Here is a 17,270-nt window from a genome sequence, read left to right as displayed (position 1 = left end):
TACATTAAATTAAAAATTAAATTAAATTTTATTTTTATACATTAAATTAAAAATTAAATTAAATTTTATTTATTTATTTTTACTATTAAAAATTAATATGATTAACAAGAAATTAAATAACGACACGTAACATATAACCATACTGATACATTTGAGTTTAAATTTATTTATTGAAAATATAGCATAATCTAATTTAACCAACAACAATAACACCAAATTATATCAAATTAAATTATATAACAATCCTTAAATTGAATATAATACAAAGACAACATAATTCGACCTAGAAAAACAATGTTTGGAATTTCATATATTCTCCAAATTCCAATATTCTCACATCTATTGTGTTTTCCAGAATTTTCCCCTTGTAAGAAATTTTTTTCCTTCATCGGTAGCTGCAAATTGTACTCATTTTCGGGCCGACTTTCTTCTTCAGCAACTTCCTCCAGCAATGTTCACAGAGTGTAAAAATGTAAGACGTAATGCCACACTAAGCTAAATGATCTATAGAAACTGCCATCTACTTCTAAGTATACTAACCACCGAATTTATGTGGGTTCTATAACACAAAGAATGAGCCGAAGATCCAACATCGAGATGCCGTTAAAACGATGCCGTTGAAAGTATAATACAATTGTCTCGCAGAGCACACTACAAGAATTCTTCGTTCGGCAACAAAACAATTCGGGACTAAATTAGTGCAAAGAGGATCTCGTTCCATGTGTCGGGTACACCGGGCAAACACCAATGTAAGCAGTCTTGGACACCGGGTGATGCCGTAAGACTGAACCGAGATATGTGACCCTCGTCTCTTACCTGAGACAATGCTGTTATGTCGAGAAGTGCAATCCTTGTACCCCTCACAGCATTGGCAGCACTTTGATCAGTAGACTCTTCTTGTAATACTTCTTTACCGATGGACATTGGAATAGTGTTGTTACAGCTCCCTCCGCTGTTCCAGTCCCCATTTACGAAGTGCCTAGGGGAGATGCTCCGATAAAAGGCTTTTAGATGAGGATGTTTCGGGAGTTGAGAGTTTAGCCATTTAAGAGTGCTGTGGATCGTGAAGTTCTTGGCACTTCCCATATCGGCTATCCTCCTGTTGGTGTTGGGTTCGCCCCCGACATACATGATCCACTTGTTAGCCTTAAGTTTCCCTCGATTCCAGTGATGCCCCGAGTTTAGAACCAAGACATCAATTCTGTCGAGAAAGTCACGTAAAAATGCAGGAGGTCGATCAAGATGCATTGCGTATTCTGTTTGTGGGTTCAGGATATTGAGAGGTTCCAAATCACAGAGGGTTGAAGACCAATAGTAAAGGACAGTAGTGTTAGTGCTAGGAAACCGATAAGCCCAACCGTTAGGACGTTTACCACCAGGTGGTATGACAAGTCCATAATCCTTGCCGACATCGAGGACATCTGGGCTATTCTTACCGGCTGTGATCATGCACATTAGAGACTGAAACTGCTGCCTACCTAATGAATCTCCAACAAAAGCTAGAGTTTTGTCTTTCATCCTGTAATGATGTTGAATAGATATCGGTTATATTCAAATACGGAATAGAGCCCACTGACCACTTGTAAACAAGTAATAGACCAAAAACTTCAGGAAAGAGAAGAGAGTGCATCTATGAAGGTGAAAGCTAAATGCTAACTTTATGAAACCCAAGCTTTAGAACTTCAGAACAGATGAATTGTCTTCTGACGAAGTTTGAGCCGGAATACTGACTGAAGAGTCATAACCATGCAACAATAAAATAAAAAGGGAAAAAAATCCAAATCCAAAGATATTATTACCTTTTTAAGAACTTCGACCCTTCAAATTCTTCCATTTCACAGTCTTTTGGTTGCCATCTTAGCTTCTCAAAGGCAAAATCTTGACGCTGCATCATACGACAAGCCCACATTGGTGCTAGCCACTGCTTACAACCATGCCCGGAATACAAAGGTCGCCTATCATCTATAACCCATTTCCCTTTTCTGTAATCACAGGCTAGAAGATGAAATGCGGTAATTATTTACTGATCAGTAATATCATCACAACAACAGATTCAAAATCTAAAGATTCAAACGAAGAGAGACAAGCAAGAGAGACTACTGGCAACATAATCAAAGGTAACTTGCACCTCACCGACTACACTACTAGGAATATGACTAGTGCGGTAATTATTTACTAATCAGTAATATCATCACAACAACAGATTCAAAATCTAAAGATTCAAACGGAGAGAGACAAGCAAGAGAGACTACTGACAACATAATCAAAGGTAACTTGCACCTCACCGACTACACGACTAGGAATATGACTATATGATGAAGTGCACAATACAAATTGTTGCAAGGAATGGTTGATATTATCAAAGCATGTAATAGAATGCAAGACCTATATGTGAGGTTTGGAAGAGGTGGCAGAAACAAAAGGAATAACTCTTTTTTGAGATATCCATCATTGCTTACAAGATATCGATCAACAAAGATTGATCAGACGTGGTCTTCTCAAATCATGTTGATAAATGCATTCCGGAAGCATAATGTATATAACAACAAAACACTATAAGCAGAGTTTCTTCTCTGCAATTTCCAAATGTAAACTCATATCATGTATAGGAAATATTTTACCTTGATGTTCCATACTTTTTTCTTCTTGTTCTGAAGTGTTTCCTCTTAAAATTACATTGTTTGTTTCTGCTATCAGTTTTGAGTCTGATCCACTTTCAATAACATTAGTTTCTTCTCTTTTGGGACTGTGTTTGTGTTTTGCTGCTGCTTCTGCACCACCATAACAAATTATAAGGGGAACCCCCAAAATACCATGACTAATAAAGTATAAAATGAAGAAACTGGCTGCAGCTCATTTTAAAACAAGGAAAAGTGTGCTGGAGAGCACAAAACCATTTCTGAAAACATTAGACCGCAAGAAAATAGAATAGGAAATCTCGCTCCAATCATTAATGAATTCACAACCAGAAAGATATGAAGCAGGAAATCATTAGAACATCTATAACAATGAAAATGTCTCATCTAACCATACAAATGCTCGTCATAATAAGAGAGCTCTATTAAAATATGTACCATTGACATTGGTAATTATAAGCCTCAAACATCAATTTGTGTCGATGAAAGTATTGGAATACCAACCAAAAACAAGATTTAGCATAACAAGTTATTCTAAAAGATTAGCCACGGAAACATTCGAAAACTGTCTTTATTCTTGAGACAGATAGAAAAGCAGATCACCTTTCTTCTGAATGGTAACTTCTTCAAAGTCTGAAGAACTTTTGGCAGTATTGGTAGAACGTGTCTTATCCACATGTTGTCCCTCTTTGTTATTTACTGTTTCACTCCGTGTCAATGTAGAAATATCTTCTTTCACATGTGTTTTGGGATCTACTGGTACAGTTTTAATATCTGCACCAGATATTATGAGAGGAAGGAAACCTATTGTGAGTAACAGTACTTCTATCCAGAAAATTCTTTTATCCCTATATTCTAGAAGGTGCAAAAATCAAAAGAAAATAAAATTTCATCAACTTGGCATTAATGTATGCTGTTAAAAATATTGTCTTACAATGCAGAATGCCAAACCATGTTGCAATCCCTGTGCTGAAAGTTACTAAGCTTTGACAAAGCACTTTTTATTACAAAAAAAATTGACTCCTTTGACATTAAAAAATATACATATATCATATATGGCATCAACCAGGAATATTAACAGAATGCAGAATGACAAATAACTTCATATTGGGCTTAGTTGGGCAAGCCTGTGAAGCAAGGGAGGACTGAAAATTAGTTGGAAAAGATGCTTGGGTTATCCTGATTAACAAAGTGATAAACTAATAAATAGCACAGTGGCGAAATAAGGTAGGTTCAAACTAACCTGGAGAGAGCTGCAACTGATTTTTTGATGGCAGGGTTGAAGTAAGTGTTGGACTTCTGTCCCATGTCAAAATAAAAATAGTCGTACAAACAAGAATAATGAGAGCCAGAGAGAGTTCTTTAGCCCTCCACCTCATTTTGTAAGGGGTTCCCTTCATCCTATAAAGACATGAAAGTAAGACATGTCGAAATGTCACTAACAGCAGAAAGCAATTCCTATGAGGAGAAAGCAATGATGGCTGTCACCTCAAGGAAAAACAAAAAAAGAAACAAAATTGCAGGTCGATCTACAGAAGTGTAAGATATGAGTACAAAGAATTAAGGCTGAAAGCAAAAAATAAAAATGTGCTTCATACTTCCAGAATAACTACCAACCATCCAATCGTAAAAGAAGCTATTACAGAAACTCTCTAGTGTATCTTATACTAATTCTATTGCTGCAAACATAATGCAGGCAGGATCCATGGAATGAGTCATAACAATTCACAGAAAGGGTAAGCCGAAATAAGTTTCTGAGCATAAATAATTGACTTCAAAGCACCGGAAACATTCTAAACCGTTCTTAGGGGATAGCAGCATTATCTAAAGGATTAAATACAAACATTTCTAAGGCAAACAATCGAACTTACAAGAAACAAATATTTGTTTAAGCACCATAATTGGAACAATCTCCAGGGTTTTTATCTTTTAGTTTTAGCAATAATTGACAATTAAATTATCATAACCTAATTATCCACCGAATTCCTTATTTCCAAATAAAAAGTTTTAAAAATCAAAAACAATTTATCTCATAAAAACTCAAAGCGAAATTGACAATCTTCAAGCACATTGGATCAAATCAATGACAATGAAATTTAAAGAACACATTTATCGAAGTCACAATCATAATCTAAATTAAAACATGAGAAAAGAAAAATTAAACTTAAAAGAAACAGATATTTCAACTCCATTTGTGCAGAAACTCAACATAGCTAAGCTAAAAAAAGCTTTGATTCTATAGAACGAATAGAAGCCAACAGATCCCATATAGAAGCCAACAGATCCCATTCTAACTCACAACCGACATTACTAAACACAACCAGAGTTTTTATTACTTGGTTTATAATTTAAACCTAATTATCCAGTCAATTTCCTTATTTTCTAGTCATAATTTTAAAATCTAAAAACAATCTATTTCGTAAAAAACTCAAAACCGAAATTGACAATCAACATGCATATTAGATCAAATCAATGACGATGAAAATAACAATTTAAAAAAAATAAATAAAAGCAAACAACAATTGTTGAAGTCACGATCATCAGCTAAATCAAAACACGAGAAAACGAAATTAAACTCGCAAAAAAAAAAACTGCAATACACGATTTATTGCCACTCGATTCAGATCCAAACACAAAATCAAACGGCTCTCATCTATTGAATTCACAAAAAAAAAGAAGAAGAAGCTTAGATTAAACACGACTTGAGGAGAGAAAAAGTACCTGAGGCGCATCAAAAAGCCAAAAATCTGATTTTTTTTCTTTTTTATTGATTTTTAATTGAAGAATGAAGGAGGGAGAATAAGAATAAGGGAAAGAGAAAACAAAATAAAATAAAATAAAAAATTAAATTACCGTGTCGCTGATCGAGGGAATATATGGACGTGTCGGTATAACAGCGTTGACGGTAAAGGAAAACGGTGGCCTGTAATTACCGAATTTTGTGGAATTTTAGATTTTTTAATTTTATTTTTTTAATTATCTGTAAGAAACTGTGAGGTCACGGAAAAGTCCCAAAAGTAAGAATTTTTAACCACCAAGTTGAATTTTTTTAAAAGAAATAAATTATTAAGGGTATGAATGTTATAGGAGTTTATATATATATATATATATCTTTTAATTTATATTATTTGATATATGATTTATTCAATGGGTAAATTATAACAAAAGTGACTATATAGGTCTGGTTTTGATTTTTTTTATTATGTTATATTTTAATTTAATATAATTTGCTTTCTCTATTTTTATAGGGTAAATTTTTAAGAGGTCCCTGTATTATAAAGATTTGATCAAATCAATCCATCTATTATTAAATGAATCAATTTAGTCCTTATACTATTAAAAAGAATCGAATAAGTTCAGATTTGGTTTGAAGTTTATTTTTTTTAATTGCAATTCAATTTGGCTTTATTTGGTTTTTTTAATAGTAAATGGATTAAATTGATCTATTTAATAATAGAGGGATTAATTAGATTAAGTTCCTATAATATAGAGACCTCTTAAATGCATTCACAATTTTTATAATTTTGTAGGTATTTTAACCCAATGAGTAGTTAACGGGTTAATTATTTAGATTAATTAATGACATTACAAAAATACTAAAGTATCTAGTATTATATTTAAATACTAAAATACCCTTCTATTATTACGAAAGTGTTTTCGACTTTTTATATTTTCATATAAAATCAATAAAAACTCACACATGGTAAGATTTAAATTCGAGATACAAATAATTTAAAATTTTTAATTTTATAATTTCAACCAAAGCTTCATTTCATTTTTATATAAACTTTTGAATAAATATGTTTATTACGTGTTTTTTAACCCGCATCGAGATATTAGCTTAATGATAAGAGAGAGGTTTAAGAACTTTGAGATTTCATGTTCAAATCTCACCCTTCTTTTTATGAGTTTTACAGATTTATTCTAATTGCTATTGAAAAATAATGGATAAATTACTTTAAATTATTTAAAAATTTAAGTATAATGATTACTATGTGTATATATATATGTATATGTTTAATTGACAGATCACGAGCAATTTATTTTTTATTCGTTTATTAAGTTAAATAAATAAACATAAATAAGATTTTGAGGCTTATTTATTAAATAAACCGAACGCAAACAAAGCTAGTTCAGTTCATATATGTTCACGAATAAGTTTATTTATACTTGTTTAAAGTGTGTTTATTGTTCTATTAGTATATATTAATATAATTATTTTAATCTATATTTTTTATCTATAATATAATTATTAATTTTTATATTTAATTAGTTTATATTTAAAAATAATATATATACATTTGTTTATTATCCATAAATATTATTTGTGAACATGTTTAATATATATTCATGAACATATTTATTTAACGGTTGTGAACATATTCGTTGTTTACTAACATTAAACAAACGAATATAAACATATATAATTTTAAATAAACAAATATAAATAAAAATTTTAAAATTCTTAACAACACAATGAAGTTTAAAAGTAAATAAACAAATATTCGGTGATTCATTTATCGCCCTACATGTACACAAGCACCTATTGACAAATTTGATTAATTTTTATTTTTATTTTTGGCAAGACATTCCGTCTCTCTTTCTCTCGCAATTTTTTCTCGTCACTTTGTCTCCTACCACCATAGTTTCCTCAGTCATCATGCTTGACCTGTTAGTGATTTTCAAGAATGTCATCTTCGATAGAAAAGAACTATATAGAATATGCATCCAAAAATGGAATAATGCCCATAAAATGGTCGAATTATTTAAATCAATTTCAGTATGACAATTGGATAATTTTTGAAGTGATTATTGGTTAAGTCGGGCTTAAAATATAATGTTAATATATTTTATATTTGTTCAAGTTCAATTCGAAATATGGCCTAAATTTTTATCCAAACTTGTTCATAATTAGACCCACTCATATTATTTTTTAAAAAATATTTATTTTATCTTAATATTTAATAATTTTATATAATTTTATTTATATTAAATTTTTATATAGTTATATTAACATTATTTTAATATTTATATTAGAGTAGTATTATATATTTAGTATAGGTTTATTTTTTTAATGTGTTTTAAATTACATATTATATAAAAAAACATAATATAAAGTAGTATAAACTTTAAAACGGGTCGATCAGGGCTCAGGCCTTTAATATTCAAGTCCAAGTTCGACTCATATTTTAAACGGACCTAATTTTTTTGCTCAACTTTCTTTATGGTTTCGTCAATCATCATATTTATCGGTTAGTCAAATTCAAAAAAATTCTTTTTGTGAGAATTTATTTAAATTATTAAATAATTATTATGTTATAAACCACTACCGGGATGGAGAGAGAAACCATCTTAAATAAAAGATTAATTGTGGATATCAATATTCTATTGGTTTAGGAGGTGATTTAAAAAGTTTATTAAATATTAATAATTTCATTGGTTTTTAGAATTATTGAATTAATTAGGTCATTAGTTTTTTGTGCGACCAATTCGATTGATTTAATCGTAAGTGTAATTTTAATTATTAAAAATTTTAAAAATATAAAATCCAATTTTATCTCTAGTTGAACCGATTTTTTTATCTTACTTAGTTAATTCAGAGTGATTTATAATCCAAACCGATGTTGAACCTAATTGATATCCGATTCCAACTATGATGATGATCACTAGATATAGGAAAATTCGAAACAATAACCAAACCATAGAAGCATTTTAGTAAAGATTTATCGGCGTTGTATTTTTCGAGACTTCCATTCTTACTTAACTTCACAATTTAAAGAAAAAATGACCTTATTGTGAAAAAAAATCTAATGGAGGGACCCAAAATCCAATTATACAAGATTCATAGTGGCGGCTCGTGCCTTGTCTCACTCTCGCGGCGCAGCCACAACGAAAAAGAACGTTCAATAGCAGCAAAAAAAGCTCGAAAAGGCAAAGCCCCTCTTATAAATCATTCCATATTCCCCCCCCCCCGCCGGCGATTTCCTTAAAATATTATTTATTTACTTTATCAAAAAGAACCCAAATCAATGGCGCCCGATTCCAAGTCGAGCAACGATCTTTTAATTCACAATTCTCTCCGGTCTATCTCCTACAAACGTGGATCCCTTCAGCTACTCGACCAGGTCTAGATTTTTTTTCTTTCTTTTTTCCCATTCATTTTCTGTATAAAACTGATGATCTTTGAACTTGGAATCTATCTTTTTTCTGAACAGAGAAAACTCCCTTTGGAAACAGTGTACTTAGATATTCAAGATGCTACAGATTGATGGTAATGAGTAGTTTCTTCCAATCGGTCTTTTGCTTTGTTTCTTTTTGAATTGGATTTGAAATAATGTAAACGAATTTGGGTGTTTTTACTTTTATTTGATGGGTTTTTAAGGAATGCAATCCGGGATATGGTGGTTCGTGGGGTGCCTGCTATCGCCATTGCAGCAGCTTTTTCGCTTGCTGTAGAAGTGGCCAACTTTAAGGACTTTAATGGGACATCTGAGGAAGCTGCTTCTTTCATTGAATTGAAATTGGAATATCTTGTCTCAAGGTTTTCTTTATTTCATTGAACTGAAATTCGGGTTTTTAAGATTGAGTCATTACAGTTTCAATTCATTTTGGCTTTTAGTTACTTCGAGCTCGAGTCATTTTGAGTTGCTTGTTTGCATCATTTTGAATTTGGGTTGTTTCGGATTCATTTTGTTGATTAACTGGATTTAGTTTGTTTCGAGTCTGGGTTTGAGGCTTGGGTTTTTAGGATCGAATCATTACGGTTTCAGTTCATTTTGGGTTTCAGTTACTTTGAGCTCGGATATTTTGAGTTGCTTGTTCGCATCATTTTGAATTCAGGCTGTTTCGGGTTCGGGTTAGAATTCACAGGTCTACTTGTATTGTATCTCCTTTTTCAGTCGACCAACAGCTGTGAATCTTTCTGATGCTGCTAAAAAGCTTATAGAAATTACATCAAATGTTGCTTCTACTAGTACAATGCCTGAGAGTGTTTTCCAGGTGGGGGTATTCATTGTTATGCTTTTGAGCAATTCAAGCTATTTGCTATCCACTTGTATGAATTTAGTTCCTTAGAGTTTCTTTTGAGATACATGAGATATGAGGCTCATAAATCCCTTTTGGGTCTATAAAAGTATCATGGACGCCCTGTGGTACAAGTTGGATTGCATTTTACCTCTTCTATTCAAAAATGGGCAAAACAGTATCCATACATTAGATCAAAGAGTAAATTGGTCTTTCTATTAAAAAATTATCCATTTCTATTATTAAGAATTGGTCAGAATAACCAGATAGTTACACATGTAACTACTTGATTATTGTGACAGTAGGAATGGATGGAACTTTTAACAAAATGATCAGTATGCTCTTTGATGTAACATATAGAGACTAATTTGCTCATTTTTTGAGTAGAGGGGGCAAAATGCAATCTGACTTCTAGTAGAAGGGCCTCCATGGTACTTTTACCCTTTCAGGTATTATTTTCAATATTTACAGGCTTATATAGAGGCTGCTGAAATAATGCTTGATGATGATGTTGCTTCAAATAAAGCAATTGGGTCTTATGGGTCAAGATTTCTCTGGGACCAACAGAAAATTGTGCCGAGATTTTCCGTTTTGACGCACTGCAACACCGGAAGGTTTGATTGTCTTTTCTCCTGTTGTTGTTTCTCTTGTAATGTTGGCAAAAAGGCATTAGATTTCATACAAGAGCCGAATTGGCATATGATCGTGTTTTACTCTTTCTTTACAGTCTTGCAACGGCTGGATACGGTACTGCCCTCGGTGTCATCCGTGCACTTCATGCTGAGGGAGTTCTGGAAAGAGCATATTGTACGGAAACCCGACCCTTCAATCAGGTAACCCTTTCGTTGAAGTTATTTGCATGATGAAATGGTTCATCATGTCTGATGTTCATTTGATTTTGATGACAGGGATCCCGACTTACGGCTTTCGAGCTGGTACATGACAAAATACCCGCTACTCTGATAGCAGATTCTGCTGCTGCTGCATTAATGAAAGAAAGTCGTGTGAGTGCTGTTATTGTTGGAGCAGATCGTGTAGCAGCAAATGGTATTCTACAGATATTAACAATGCATTTCCCTTTAATATCTTGACGAAGTAAATTAACCGATTTCATTTGTTGAATTACAGGTGATACTGCTTACAAAATTGGAACCTATAGCCTTGCCTTATGTGCAATGCATCATCACATCCCGTTTTATGTTGCTGCACCGCTTACTTCCATTGACTTATATCTTTCCTCCGGAGAAGAAATTGTCATCGAGGAAAGATCCGCAAAGGAGTTATTGCATTCACAGGGAGGACTTGGTGAGCAAGTTGCTGCATCAGGGATCTTGGTTTGGAACCCTGCTTTTGATGTAACCCCTGCCTATCTAATAACTGGTATCATAACAGAAAAGGTCTCACATCGCACCTGGAATTTCGATTCTTTTACTCAGTTGTGTTAGTCTCTGATGAATAAAACTACTATATGAACAGGGTGTCATTACTAAGAACAATGATGCTTTCAACATTAAAGATTTTGTGGAGAAGGCAGCCGGCAAGTCTACTGCGTGAAGTCGAAAAAACTCCGCTCGATTTGTAAGTTAAAACCGCGACCTGACCATCATTCTATGTTATAAGGACTTGTTGGAATCAGTCTTCTTTTTTGATTGCCTCATTGTTGTACTACTGCCTTTCCCATGGTTGTAAATGCATAACATGAATGAGTAAGGTGTTGGCTTGGGTTACTGACATTTTGGTTCGTTCGGGTTCGGCTAATTATACGTAATTGGATAATGTTCTTACATCATACTTTTTATGGTATGGAGGTCTCTATATTAGGAGTCAAATTTCATTTTGCACATTTTACTTAAAAAATGGGCAAATTAGTCTTTATACGTTAGATCAAAAAGTAAACTGATTTTTTCTATTAAAATTTTCATTCATTTCTACTATTAAAATATGATATGGTTGACGAAATAACCAGACAATGACATGTGACATATATCTTATGCTGACGTACAAGAATCAATTTTTAACAATAAAAATGGAGGAAAATTTTAATAGAATGATCAGTTTGCTACTTAATCTAATGTATATGGACTAATTTATTTATTTTTTGAATAGAAATGATAAATTACAATCCGACTCTTCGTACAAAAGCCTCTATAATACTTTCACATACTTTGTATTAGTTAGGCAAGTTTCGTAAAATTTGCTACAATGTGTTTCAATTTTGTTTTGGAGATGTGCAGGAAGGAACTCCATTCACTCAGAAGTCAATGCAAATCATCAAATCATTTAGTTTCAGCCATGAGGTTAGGCCTAATTATCGTAACTCACTGAAATACCATATGGCATGATTAGATCTTTTCTACTTTTATAATCTTAGTAGGTCCAGATTCATAGCACCATTAGTTGACTGGTGACCTTGTCTCTATGGTTAAATAACAGTGAAAAAGAATGCCATGTCATGTAAATTAACTCGAGTTCGAACTTTATTCAACTTTATTTAACCTAGAAAGTCAAATATTTCAAAAACAATCCAATATGAACTCAAAAAAACTACAACAAGTAAAAAAAAAAAAAACCCAATATTAAGTATGAAATGTTAAACCATGAAACTTAAAAAAAAAATGAATGGCAAACCCAAATATTCCGATTTTTGATCTATTATGATCTTATAATAAAACATGGGCAAAAAGGGCATGACCCAAGAAAGAAGCAGAACAAGCCCGTGGGGTTTATAGAACAATATTAGAAAATATCTTTTAAAAAAATTAAAAAATATTAAAGTTGATGTAATTTTTATATATTTAGAATTTTTTCATTATACTTTTATTTTTATTTCTAGGAATTTAGTTTTTTTATTTTTCAAATTTTAAAACTCAGTTTCAACCATTAAATTATGTTATTAAATTCAAGTTCAGTACAATGTTATTAAATTATGTTATTAAATTCAAGTTCAGTACAATGTTATTATTTTAGTTCAATTGCTACTAATGGAGTATTTTATTTTATTTCAAAATGTTACACCAATAAATTTAATAAAAAGAAACAAAAATGTTATCTGAATTTTGAAAATAAAAATATAGGAACTAAAATTTAAATTAGTGAAGAGTGCAGGGACTTACAAAATATTTTAACCAAAAACAAAACACAGCTTTGTGTTTGAGGTGCACGTGTGGTAATAGTGAAGATGTAAGCATGGGTGCATCAAAAAATAGGAAAGGGCACAATGATTTGTTGTTTTAGTTTCATAAACCATCTCTGTCACTTCACAAATCAACCATACCTTTGAATGCTTTCATTTCTGACAATCTTTTGCCTTTTTATGGTTTTTTTCCTAAATGAGTGAAAAACTCATTAAAGCTCTATAACATTAAAATACTTTTTGTTGCATTAACTTTTTAATTTTTTATAAATATTAAATATCACATTAAAAATATAAATATATATAATGGATTAAGTGGAATGATTATTATTTTGTACATCGTTAGTAAAAAAATAATAAACTCCATAAGCTAATTCAGAAAAATGTCGTTTATATTTAGAGTGTAATAAAAAATAAAATAATTAAAAATAACACTTAATAACATCTTAAATTCGTTTATAATTTTTTTTTCCTTATATGAAGAAAATAGTTGTCCATAGCATAAATATTTACATTTGTAATGTTCAAGGAATTGTAAGTTAGGCGTTTAAAGCGTAGAGAACCAATTAAGGAAAACACTAGGGTCACATCTATTTGGTTGGATTTGTTTTTTTCGATTTTTTTTTGAACCGATATTGAATCGGTGGATATAAGAAATCAGTTATTATTGAACCGTACTAAATCAGTTTGGGTTCGGGGTTCGGGTTTCTATATTTTTGGGCTTTGAGATTTTAGACTTTATTTAGATAAAATTGTATTTGTTTTATGTTTATTAAATTTTTAATTATACATAAGATCTCTATTAATTTATTTATCTAAAAAGTAATTTGTAAAATCTATAATTATAAATGTTTGTTAAAAATCTAATTAAACCTTGATTTAATCACTTCCAATTTTAACTGAACCTAATCAAATGTTAAATTATTTATATTTTGTAACTCCTAATGTGTAATAATAGCAAAAAGGTACCCAACTTAAAAATGTTAATAACGATAACCAAAATTTTAGAAGTTTTAACAATAATAATAAATAAGTAATGAATTTGTGAGAGACTGTCACTAAGATTAGATTCAGATTTTTTTTTATTTACTTATAAAATATGTAAAAGTATAATAAATGCTATATTTAGAATTAAAATACGTAAAAGTATAATAAATGCTATATTTAGAATTTATAAGCAATGAGTTTTGTTTTGAGATTTAAATGGGTTTATATATTGGGCTTATATGTTCAAAAAATATTAAATTTTTTAAATTTTTTTTTAAACTTTTCAATGTCCAATAAAATAAACTAAAACCGAACTAAATTGATACAATTCATTGACATCATTTAACAGAACTGAATTATTAATTTGGCTCGATTTTTGATTCGGTCAATTTTTTTCTCAATCCTAAAAATATTATGCCCTAAACACAAAATGCTATGAATAAAAAAGGAAAAGCTAGGATATAATTGGTCCCCCAACCACAAGTTTTTAGGATTTGGTGGAAAGTTTTAATTGTTTAAATTTAATTATAAAAGTATATAAAATATCAATTGAAATATAATTTTTAATATTTTATTATTCTTTAAAAAGTAAAAATGGCCTTTGGGCAGGCTTGACTTAAAAACAGGTTTAGACTTGAATTTTTTTGGAACTGAGTCTTGGCACGACCTAACCCATAACACCTTTACTTTGCATAAAAGCATAAAGTTTAAAAGTTATTGTAAAATGATTCAATAATTAATTGAGCCTTCAATTGAAAATAACATTTAATGGAGCCCCTAATCAAATATAAGCAATTAATTAAGCCTTCAAATAACTAACTTCTAGATAAGCCCCTGAATGTTAACGTGGCAAGTGACTTGGTAGATGACATGGCTAAGACTCAGTAAGATGATAATAAGCGTTTAAGTGCGCCAGATCTCATGTCCTCTTGATTGTTGTAACAACAACGATGACAACTAAATTAAGATTCAATCAGCAACATCATAATTATATTTTTAAAGGTTAATACAACATTAGACTTCAAAATATAATTTAAATTGTAAGTTGATCCTATCTTCAAAATATTCTATTTTAGTAATCGAAGTTTCATCATACTATTGTTCAAGTTCTTACGTCAACTTAATTATACTCCACATTATATTCGAGATAACATTCTTAAACTAATGATTAGAATGATGAAAAGACTAGATTGATATGATACTGCTACTTTGAAAACTCAATTCAATTAAAACATAATAAAAATAGAGATAAATTTAGAATTTGAATCATAATCCGAGGTGTATGGTGCGATTAATCCCTTTTTGTTTTAGACAAAAAATGGTGTCACTCTCTCGTTCCTAGGCAAATGTCACGTGCGATCGGAGGTACTGAACTCTGCATCCCCACTCACAAGTGTCCCTCATCGCCCCAAAATAATACATATATCCAATTTATACACCCCAAAACAACACTCCCTTCTTTTTGTGTTAAAAACACTGTTTCTTCTTTGTTTATATACATGATTGCGTATGAATATATACATACATACAAATGGTTGTAATAGAGCTGTTAGTATTTGTACTTTGTAAAAATTATGTATCTTCTAATCTGTTAATTTTAGTCCTTATATTTTTAAAAATTTTAACATTTAGCCTTAATCTAAATAGTATTAAATAAATATGTTTGGTTAAATTCAACTAGTAGTCCTGTACTATTGGTACAATTATAGATTTGGTCCATATTCTCCGATTAGATCATTTTGAATACCTATACTTTTCAGATTTGGAAATTTTAGTCTTGATGTGAATAACACTCGTTAATTTATTAATTAGATTTTTAGTGAGTAATAAATAAAAATAACAAGCTAACATTGTATTACACGTATGATAATATGCATGGCACACCATGTTTTGAAAATAGTAAAACTTAATGAATTTAACAGCTATCTTTTGATGAAGATTAAAATTTTAAAATTTAAAAAATATATGAACTAAAAAGATTAAATTAAAATATAATGATTAAATCTAGAACTTTCACAAAATACAAGGACTAATAATAGAATTTCACCTTTCTTTTAACTCTATAAAAGATGTTGAAAAATAACCACTTTTTTTTTTAAATAACTTTTTGTACATTACTAACACGTGGAACTCTCTTTTTGTATATTTAAAATCCAACCCCTTTTTAATTCCAAAAAACTTACACTCTCTCTATTTTTTATTTAATAATTAAATTCCAATTAATAACATCATAAAAGAAATTTCATTAAATTAGATCATGTGACATTTTTTAAAATTAAAAAAAATTTGCTCGTATGGTCTGGAAAAAAGTATTAACTTCCGCTCTAACAAGAATACGGTAATCTATTGAATTTTATTGATAGACCTCAAGGATATATATATATTTTATACAGTAATAGTTGCGTAGAAATCAAATTGCTAAAAAAATATTTAAAAATAATATCCTAACACGCTCTTTAAAAAGTGTTGAAGAACAATATAACTCTCCGAGATTAAATTTTCACGGCAATGTAATATTAACAACGAGAGTAGGTTTTTTTATTTTAAATACATCACATAATTCGATTTAATATAATTTATTTCACTGTGTTATCAATTGAAACTTCAATTATTAAATTAAAAGACTCACTACGGGGTTTAAAGTAGATAAACAAAATTTCAAACACACAAAAAATACAAGGACTGAAAGAAAAATTAAACCAATGAAAACCTAGATTATAAAAAGAAGAAAAAAGAACCCTACATACCTATCTCTTCTGGAAAAAAATGAAACTTTAACTTAAATAGGATTCGTACACACAGTTGCAGGCTTTTTTCATTACCGCCATTCCATAATTACTTTTTATCATTATTATTACAAGTCTAAAATATATCATAAGCCCTTGTATTTTTCACATATTTTTAATTTAGTCCCTATACTTTTATTTTCAAAAATTTAATCTTTCTACTTGTCGGATTTTAAAATCCAGGTCCAGTTGTTGACATTTTTATAATTATTTTATTAAATTTAAATTCATTAGAACGCCATTTTTTTGTTATATAACTACTAAATGAGTATTTTTTCATTTTAAAATGTTACACTAATAAATTTAATAAAAAAATCAACAATGTTAACAATTAGACCTGAATTTTGAAATCTAACAAGCAGAAATACTAAATTATTGGAAATAAAAGTACATGGACTAATTTGTAAATTTGTGAATAATACAAAGACTTAAGGTTAAATGTTGGGTTAAATTCTACAATTAGTTACTGTATTTTGCAAAAGTTGTGGATTTAGACCTTGTACTTTACTTTGATCAATTTTAGTCCTTCTATTTTAGAAAATTTGAAATTTTAGTCTTAACCCAAACACTAATTGTTAAATTTGTTTGGTTAAATTGAATTATTGGTCCTATACTATGTGTATAATTGTAGATTTAGTCCATATTTTTCAATTGGATCATTCTAAGTCTCTATACTTTTTCAAATTTTGAAATTTCAGTCTTGAC

The 17,270-nt window shown here is 30.3% G+C and overlaps 2 protein-coding genes across 9 annotated transcripts; one reads left to right on the top strand and one right to left on the bottom strand.

Moving 5' to 3' along the window:
• Positions 1-207: 207 nt before the first annotated feature.
• LOC107929940 (protein trichome birefringence-like 16) lies at positions 208-5,562 on the bottom strand. Of its 5 annotated transcripts, none has more exons than XM_041117121.1 (7): positions 5,490-5,508; positions 3,880-4,037; positions 3,482-3,491; positions 3,240-3,406; positions 2,622-2,771; positions 1,800-1,995; positions 208-1,519 (listed from the first exon to the last, which is right to left on the bottom strand). In XM_041117121.1, the coding sequence occupies exons 2-7, from the start codon at positions 4,034-4,036 to the stop codon at positions 691-693; spliced, it is 1,509 nt and encodes a 502-aa protein (XP_040973055.1). In that variant the 5' UTR covers position 4,037; positions 5,490-5,508; the 3' UTR covers positions 208-690. The 5 variants fall into 5 exon arrangements, with proteins under 5 accessions (XP_040973055.1, XP_040973054.1, XP_040973056.1 ...); XM_041117120.1 differs by having other exon boundaries at positions 5,358-5,491; XM_041117122.1 differs by lacking the exon at positions 3,482-3,491 and having other exon boundaries at positions 3,240-3,410; positions 5,490-5,562.
• A 2,943-nt stretch (positions 5,563-8,505) lies between these two features.
• Positions 8,506-15,398, top strand: LOC107929843 (methylthioribose-1-phosphate isomerase). 4 transcript variants are annotated; one of them, XR_005930186.1, is made up of 11 exons: positions 8,506-8,761; positions 8,852-8,907; positions 9,019-9,177; positions 9,536-9,635; positions 10,131-10,273; positions 10,387-10,492; positions 10,568-10,706; positions 10,788-11,039; positions 11,136-11,237; positions 11,894-11,956; positions 15,091-15,398. XR_005930186.1 is itself a non-coding variant. In XM_016861364.2 (9 exons), exons 3-9 carry the CDS (start codon positions 9,035-9,037, stop codon positions 11,147-11,149), a joined length of 897 nt encoding a protein of 298 aa, XP_016716853.1. In that variant the 5' UTR covers positions 8,506-8,761; positions 8,852-8,907; positions 9,019-9,034; the 3' UTR covers positions 11,150-11,392. The 4 variants fall into 4 exon arrangements, 2 of the variants coding, with proteins under 2 accessions (XP_016716853.1, XP_016716851.1); XM_016861364.2 differs by lacking the exons at positions 11,894-11,956; positions 15,091-15,398 and having other exon boundaries at positions 11,136-11,392; XM_016861362.2 differs by lacking the exons at positions 11,894-11,956; positions 15,091-15,398 and having other exon boundaries at positions 10,788-11,056; positions 11,136-11,392.
• The last annotated feature ends 1,872 nt before the right edge of the window (positions 15,399-17,270 follow it).

Source organism: Gossypium hirsutum, chromosome A07, assembly GCF_007990345.1.
Source record: "Gossypium hirsutum isolate 1008001.06 chromosome A07, Gossypium_hirsutum_v2.1, whole genome shotgun sequence".
NCBI classification, from domain to species: Eukaryota; Viridiplantae; Streptophyta; class Magnoliopsida; order Malvales; family Malvaceae; genus Gossypium; species Gossypium hirsutum.
This window is presented reverse-complemented; position numbering and strand designations above follow the sequence as displayed.